This window comes from Colobus angolensis, unplaced genomic scaffold (assembly GCF_000951035.1).
Source record: "Colobus angolensis palliatus isolate OR3802 unplaced genomic scaffold, Cang.pa_1.0 Scaffold316, whole genome shotgun sequence".
Classification (NCBI taxonomy): domain Eukaryota; kingdom Metazoa; phylum Chordata; class Mammalia; order Primates; family Cercopithecidae; genus Colobus; species Colobus angolensis.
In genome coordinates this window covers 1164449-1172774 of record NW_012116444.1, presented here as the reverse complement: position 1 = coordinate 1172774, position 8326 = coordinate 1164449, and the positions used below count along the sequence as shown (strand labels likewise).

Sequence of the window (8326 nt, the reverse complement as noted above, 5' to 3'; positions counted from 1 at the left end):
TGAACCCGGGAGGGGGGGCTTGCAGTGAGCCGAGACTGTGCCACTGCACTCCAGCCTGGATGGCAGAGCAAGACTCCATCTCAAAAAAAAAAAAGGCTTTTTTTATAGCATACGATAAGGAGTGTGGCCTAGCAATGAGCCACAAGTTGAAAGATGATTGGGAATGCCTTATTTCCGTTCTGTAGCTCATTTAGAGAAAAATGCCAAAAAGATGAAATCTGAGGCCATGTGAATGAGAGGGCCTGTGATGTGGCTTAAGGTCCCTCCATAAACGGCAGCAAAGTGACACCTGAGATGTAAGTGCTCCTTCCCCTCTCTCCATCTTAAAAAAAATATGGGTTCAGGCCAGGAGTGATGGTGCACGCCTGTAATCCCAGTACTTTGGGAGGCTAAGGCAGGCGGATCACCTGAGGTCAGGCGTTCAAGGCCAGCCTGGCCAACACGGTGAAACCCCATCTCTACTAAAAATACAAAAATTAGCTGGGTGCGCTGGCAGGCACCTGTAATACCAGCTACTCTACTCGGGAGGCTGAGGCAGGAGAATCACTTGAACCCAGGAGGCGGAGTAGTGAGCCAAGATCAAGCCACTGCACTCCAGCCTGGGCAGAAAGAGTGAGACTCCATCTCAAAAAACAAACAAACAACAACAACAACAACAACAAAAATATGGGTGCAAAGTCACATCTAAAGCCATTCAAAAATATGAATTCTAGATTGGCCCACACTTGCTTTTCTTTGTTTCTATACTGAATAGACGCTGAGCCACACCTGAATTCAACATTACAAGCTTTCATTTATCCAAAGGCTGGGTTTTCGTGGCTGAGGACTGCCTTGCCCTCTCTTCGGTAGTACTTGTAGTTTGTATTCATCTGGGGACTATTTCTCCCGACGAAAACTCCTGTGAACTCAGTGAGGGGTGGACAGCCAAGGGCCGACTGAGATGTATTTGGTGTGCAGGGATTGGGGAGGCAGACACCGCAGCCAGGCCACGTCAGTCCAAAAGGACTGTGGATTCAGGTTTATACCCCAGCCAAAGTATAAATAACCCTGTGTTGTTGATCTCTGGCATAATATGGAAATAGTTGAAACAGTAGCTATTTGATCTGTTCATGCCAAGGCCCTACCCGGCTCCTATTCGTGTAACCTGGACTGAAATAGCCTCCCCTGGCTGTCTCACAAGTCGCAGAACCATCCATCCCACTCCTAGGCGATCAATCTGTGTGCATTACTGTCATTTGAGGGCAGAAACCACTAGATCCCCAGCTGTGTCAGGCACTAGCAGGTGCCAGTCAATGTTTGGTGAATGAATGAATGAATGCCTGTCTAAAAGCATGAGAAAAGCACAACATCTCAGTGTAAAGGAGATTCAAAAAGAAAAGAACCATCTATCATCCCATAAATGCAACTGATTTGATTTTAGTGTATTCCCTTTCATTTCCTGTGTGTATGTTTGTACATCAGAGCGTACAGTCTACTTTATTCTGGGTTTTCATCAAATAATAAGTTATAGTGTTGGCCAGGCATGGTGGCTCATGCCTGTAATCCCAGCACTTTGGGAGGCTGAGGCGGGTGGATCACCTGAGGTCATGAGTTTGAGACCAGCCTGGCCAACATGGTGAAACCCCATCTCTACTAAAAATACAAAACTTAGCCAGGCGTAGTGGCAGGCGCCTGTAATCCCAGCTACTCAGGAGGCTGAGGCAGGAGAATTGGTTGAACCTGGGAGGCGGAGGTTGCAGTGAGCCAAGATCACACCACTGCACTCCAGCCTGGGCAACAAGAACGAGACTCCATCTCTAAATAAATAAATAAATAAATAAATAAATGTGTTGTCATTATTGTCATTATTAATTACTTGCTATTCTGTCATATGGGCATGCCATAATTTACTTACTCCTTCCATACTTCCTCTCATGCCAAATTCTTAATGAATTTGGACATCTAGCTTTCCAGCCTACAGCAAATTAGAGGCAACAAAATGCCAGATCATAGCAACGAAGACAGACATTGGGGAACCCTAGCCTGGGACATGGTGCATAGTAGATATTTGCTGATGGCTGACCAGATGGATAGATGGAAGATGAGTTAACTGCAAAGTAAATAGCAGCAGAGGATTGTGCAGGGCATTGAAGTGCAGCACAGTGAAGAGTGCTCACAATCTTTACAGCTTGTTTGAACCATGTGAGACCTTAGAAATCATCTTTGTGCAGGTGAGAAAAGAGGCCTCAAGAGAAGAATAAATTGTCTGAAAGCCCATTGCAAGTTGATGGCAGAACAAGAACCTAAAGCCCCAAGTCCTGATTAGTCTAGAGTTCAAGGGTTTTAAATACGATGACTTCCCCTCTTCCACGCGCCCCTCCTCCACACTGCGAGTGGACAGGAGAGGCCCTGGCCAGAGTCAGATCAGGAACAGGGCTTCTCAGTAACATCAGCACCTTCGGGAACCAGGAACACTAGATGGTAACTCCTGGCTATCCCTCAATTATCACTTGTCATAGAGCGGTGTGCGAGGGCCTTCCTTCAAATTGTATGCAGCTTTCATGAAGCCCGGAGTGAATGCAGTGGGTCTATGTCATCTTTTTACCATTCTTCAACTCCTTATAAGTGCTCAAGAATTCTTTCTGGAAGAGTTGCAGCTCTTGAGTGCAGAGGCAACAACCGATATATGTGTGCACATGACATATATCACATCAATACTACACATGCATATGTGCACGCACATGAACATGAGTATATACACATCTTCCAGGCTGCTGCCTGTTTCCATCTTAAACCCTGGGTATAAAGGGCAGAGTTTATCCACAAGCTTTCTTGATAACAACTGAAGGTTTCTTTCACACAGATGCTGTTTCGTAGAGAAATTAAGCTTAGGTGCAATTAATAAACACATTTAATCAGTAAAACTGATGCCATTTTCTACAAGCACTGCTAACCCGATCTTTACTTACTGGTTTATTTCTCATAAACTAGATCTGGCTTCTGGCCTGATATTACTGTTCTCCTAAAGAAAGTCTTAATTTAGATGGGTATAGGCTCAAAATTTGTTTATGCAGCTTTGGTTTTTTTGGTTTGCTCAAAACATATGTTGTTTGCTCACTTCTCATTTGAAAAACAAAACCTGTATATTTTGAGCTGGAGACAAGATGTATTTGGGTGTTAATTTGGTTCTCATGAGGAAGGAGAAAAGGTAGCCAACCACGCATCTGCACAGTTAAACCCCGAGTAGAAGAGAAATATTAAGGGTGAATGCAAAGATGTAAAATGTAGACTAGATGCTGAAAAGGCTAAGATGGGCAGTAAAAGTGGACACTCGGCTATGCCCAGGGGTATGCAACAAAAGCTATGTGGTCCCAGGGTAGCAGCAGCCCCTGGTGCCCAGCAGAGATAAGCACAAATACTCTCTGGAGAGGAGCATCTCCAACTTAGCTCTTCAGAATTCCTAAAGATATGTCAGCAAAAATGAGCGTGCAACCAAAAATTACCCAACACAGATGGAAACAAGCTCTGGTGAATTCAAGTCAGTAGGAACAATAAACAACACTGTCCCAACCTGACCTATGTCCAGAGGCACCACCTCCAGCAGGGCTCACTCCTGCCTCCTCCCATCCCACTCACTGTCTATATGTCACCATGGGCTTTCCAGGAGTTTGCTGAAACTCAATTCCCCACAATTCCCCTTCTATATACAACGAAGTGCAAACTCCTTAGCAGGCACAAATGGTCCTTCACAGCAGAATTCCAATGTCCCTTTCCAGATTCATCTCCTCCCACCCCACATTCCTTCCCCAACCAAACACCCTCTATCCTATGCTGGACAACACAGCATCCCTGAACATCCCATTTCTTCATGTTCACGCCTTTGCACATGCTGCTCCCTCTTCCTAGGATGCCCTTCCTCACTTTCTCCACCTGGCCAACTCTAGTTCCTTTCCAGTGACAACATAAATGGTACCTCCTCTGTGAAGCCCCTTGGACTTGCTCAGAGTTAGTCACTGCTTCCTTTGAATTCTCTTTATAAGATCCCAAATGGTCACAGTGGGCAGAAACCTTGTGTTAGGAAATTCTTCAGCACTAGAGTCACTCTGGTTGCTCAGGGTGTATTTATTAAGGCAATAAAGAATAAATAAAGAGCTTTGGAATCAGACACACCTAAATTCAAGTCCTAAGGAAGCTGCCTAACTTTTTAGAACCTAGGACTGTAAAATGGAAATAATAAATCAAATCCTACCACCTGGGACAGAGCCCTTTACCCCTCCCACTTCCATGGCAGACATTACAAATCAATCACTGCACCCCTCCCACTGAGTCCAGGTCCAGCCCTGGAATCTTCAGTGTGGTCCTCAAGACAGTTCTTGCCAATCATGTGGAGCTGGCGCATAACACAAAACTCACTTCCCATTTCAATCATGGGGTAATCAAGACCTTGTAGATGAAGCAGAGTACAGTATTTGACTCAGGCAGACCCTCAAAGAGCAACACTTATTACTATTTTATCTCCCGATGCACCACTGATTTAACATCCTTTCTGAAGGGTGAGGAACATGACCATACTAAATATACACTCTGGTTTTAGAGTTTAAAATGCAGAAAAAGTGAACCTTAGAGAAAATCTAGTGAGACTGATGAGTGAATGAACTTCAAGAAGAATGACTGGGGGCCCCAGAAGCTCTCCAACCTGGGTATGCCTGCCCACCAGGCCCTTTTAGGGCTTAAGGATGGGGCTGAGAGCAAAAGGAGACAGTTGCACCTGAGGTCCCAGGCATAGTCCACGCGACCACAGTTCTCCTATCCTGCCTCGGCCAGTAATGCCAAGAGATGCCAGGAGAGAATGTGTGCCTGCTCAGTGCCCTGCCCAACCTCCAGAATTAGGATGGCCCTGTCACAGCCCAGTGCTTCTTGATTTTGTCTATTTTTTATATGGGAAAATATATATATCACATGAAATTTGTCACTTTCACCATTTTAAGTGTACAATTCAGTAACATTGATTGTATTCACAGTGTTGTACAACATCACCACTACCTATTTCCAAAACGTTTTCATCACCCCAAAAGAACTCTGTGCTTACTGACCACCAACTCCCCACGGCCCCTGCCTCCAGCTCCTGGCATCCACCATTCTACTTTTTGTCTCTATGAATTTGATTCATATATATGGAATCATACAATATTCATCCTCTTGTGTCTGACTTATTTCACCTGACATAATGCCTTCAAGATTCATCCGGTGGTAGCACACATCAGAACTTCATCATTTTTATGGCCAATATCCCATTGTATGTATGTAGTACATTTTGTTTACCATCTGTGGACATAGACTGTTCCCACTTCATTATTATGAATAATGCTGCAGCAAACATTGGTGTACATGCATCTGTTTTAGTCCCTGCTTTCCATTCTTTTGGATATACCTCTTAGAGAGGATTGCTGGGTTATATGGTAATCCTATATTGAGATTTTTGAGGAATCAAGCCCACCGCTTTTAAAGAATTCTCATAGCACTGCTAGCTAAATGGTTTTGGAAGTAGTTCTATATCGAATTACAGCACATATTGGGGGCAGTAAATTTCCAGAGCTCATCCCCCACTGTGTGAAGTCGGAGGCACAGTACCAGCGGAGCGCTTAAGAGCACTGGCCTAGGAGTCAGAAACCCTACCACCCCACAGCTGTGCAGCTTCCAGCGAGCGTCCGACTTTTTCTCCATCCATTTCCCGGTGTGGAAGATAAGAACCACAGTACCTATGTTGTAGGACAACTGTGAGGCGCACATTAGCTGAGGCAGGCAAAGTGCACAGCAATCGATCAATGGTCATTACAACCTTCACTGCTGCTTGCGAGGAACTGTTCTTCTGCTCTATTGCTGTGGCTGATGACCCACTGGACATGTAAGAGTCCCAGAAGGTGCACATGGGAAGTTCACAAGCTTAATTTCAGTGTAAAAGCAACAAATTCTGACAATCTCAGGAGGTGGGGTCTTCTCAGAAACCAAGTCCTGTTGAAGTCCAAAGAGACCCAGAGAAAGGGGCTGGAGTACTCACAGGTGAGACAGGGAGGTCACGTCTGCAAAGATGCCCTCTTGGAGGGTGGAGATGTCATTGCCGTGGAGAGACCTGAGAGGAAAAGAGGCTGCTGGTGCCTTTTCCATGGACAGAGATGGGAGACCTGCTGGAGGGAGAGGCCCAGCCCTCTGCAGAGAGGGGACAGGCTGTGCCTTCCCTCTAGGCCTCTCAGTCAGTGGCCCAAAGGAGATGGCCCCCAGCTCAGAGACCCTGCCCCGCTGGCCACAGGGAAGAAACACTTGAGGTGGACCGCCCTGTCCCCCAGCCCTTCAGAGGACTGAAACACTGCGTTTATATTACAAACAGGACCTGTGCACCCAGAGCCCTCCCTCTTTTAGCAGAGGAGCCTAAGGGGGAGGTGCTTCTTCTTAGTAAGGAAGTTAAGAAGGCCAGCCACAGGTTAGGGCTGGGAGAACGTCACCTTGCCCCTGGTGGGCTGACTGAGGCCATCATAATGGATGGATCGAGGGCTTTGATCCCAGGGCAAAACCCTCCAGTGAGAACTCATAGAAGAGGTTCACAAATCCCTTGCAAGCAAACATTTTTAAATCTGAACAGAAGTCTCACATGTAAATGAAGGGCCACCTTATTTTGGATGTCCCCCCGCCAACACCACAAACTCATCTTGGAGGTGACAGCAACCCCTATTTCTCAGATCATTTCCTATGCACGCCCCAGCTTCTTGGGAATGAGAGTATCCACAGGGGCTTAAGTGACAGTGCTCTGGACTCCACCATGGCACAGTGTGGGCCCTAGACATGGGAACATTTCTGCCCACCAGGTGGGTGGCAGGACCCTTGGTGGGGTGGATTTCCTGGCGGGATGGCGAGTGAGGAGACTTACAGCAGGCGCAGGGAGCGGAGTCCCTGGAAGGCCAGAGGCGGGATGCACTGCAGGGCATTGTAGCTGAGGATCCTGTGGAGGAAGGAGGCGGAGGAAGGGCACCGTGTTAGTGCCTGGCCCTTGTGGGCACAGCCGCCACCCAGGACACGGAGGCCCCTCTCACCCAGCAGCCTCCTCGGGCTCTGTGAGGGGAGGCAGAGCAGCCGGCAAGCGCATGGGCTAGGCTGTGCCCTGAGAAGCTGGTGGTCGTGGGCATGCCCCCTAATCCCCTTCTGCCTCAATCAGTTCCCTCGACTGTAAAATAGGGACAAAAATAATGCCAACTCCATAGGGCTATCCTGGGGGTGAAATCCAGGTGCAGCCCTTAGCACCATGCCTGGCTCCAGTCAATCCTCAACAAAGGAGAGTTGCTGTTGTTATGATTGAGAACATTCCCTAAGGGGCTGCCCCAGCAAGGTGCGTAGGCAAGTTCCCTATGAAGGTGACACCCAACCAGGACCTGCCTGCGGGGAGCTCACTGTCTCAGCTGAGGCCTTGAGAGGTGAAAGAACTTTTCCAGGGTCACATTATTAAGTCATTAAGAAGGGGCCGGATGCGGTGGCTCACACTTGTAATCCCAGCACTTTGGGAGGCTGAGGTGGGGAGATCACCTGAGGTCAGGAGTTTGAGAACAGCCTGGCCAACATGGCAAAACCCCGTCTCTACTAAAAATACAAATATTAGCCAGGCACGGCGGTACACGCCTATAATCCCAGCTACTCGGGAGGCTGAAGCAGGGGAATCCCTGGAACCCAGGAGGCAGAGGTTGCGGTGAGCCAAAATCGTGCCACTGCACTCCAGCCTAGGCGACAGAAAGAGACTCTATCTCAAAAAAAAAAAAAAAAAAGTTATTAAGAAGGGATTTTCATTACAGCTTTCAGTTCCCAGAGCCCACAGGCTAAGCCACTGTCCCAAAATGCTTCCAAGTAATTGAATCCATCCAGGGCAGACAGGCAGATGAATAAGGGAATCACACTTGGTACAGCGCCGTGCTGGAAACAACCTGCATGTCCCCAGCAGACGGACGGACAAGCAAACTGTGGCACATCCACGCCTGTGCAGGGGAACACTGCACAGCAATGAAAAAGAGCCACCAGCACACGCAACACCACACCACGCGGAACCTCAAAATAATCATGCTGGGTGCAGAAGCCAAGCAAAAACGACTTTTTCCATTTGTATGTAAAACCCTAGAAAATGCAAACTAACCTATAGTGACAGAAAGCAGAGCAGTGGTTGCCCGGGTCTCAGAGCTGGGAGAGGCAGGAGCAGGGGATTAGCAAGAATAGCACTCTTTTCTTTCCTTCCTTCCTTCTTTCCTTCCTTCCTTCCTTCCTTCCTTCCTTCCTTCCTTCCTTCCTTCCTTCCTTCCTTCCTTCTTTCCTT

General features: G+C 47.4%; 1 protein-coding gene across 2 annotated transcripts in view; it reads right to left on the bottom strand.

The window, feature by feature from the left end:
* Window positions 1-8326, bottom strand: part of SLIT1 (slit homolog 1 (Drosophila)) — a 198246-nt gene that overhangs the window by 25605 nt on the left and 164315 nt on the right. For both annotated transcript variants that reach the window (XM_011951197.1, XM_011951198.1), the window contains exons 24-25: window positions 6902-6973; window positions 6038-6109 (exon numbers count right to left, since the gene is read on the bottom strand). In XM_011951197.1, coding sequence (XP_011806587.1) covers window positions 6038-6109; window positions 6902-6973 — 144 coding nt within the window. The remainder of the gene's footprint in view (window positions 1-6037; window positions 6110-6901; window positions 6974-8326) is intronic.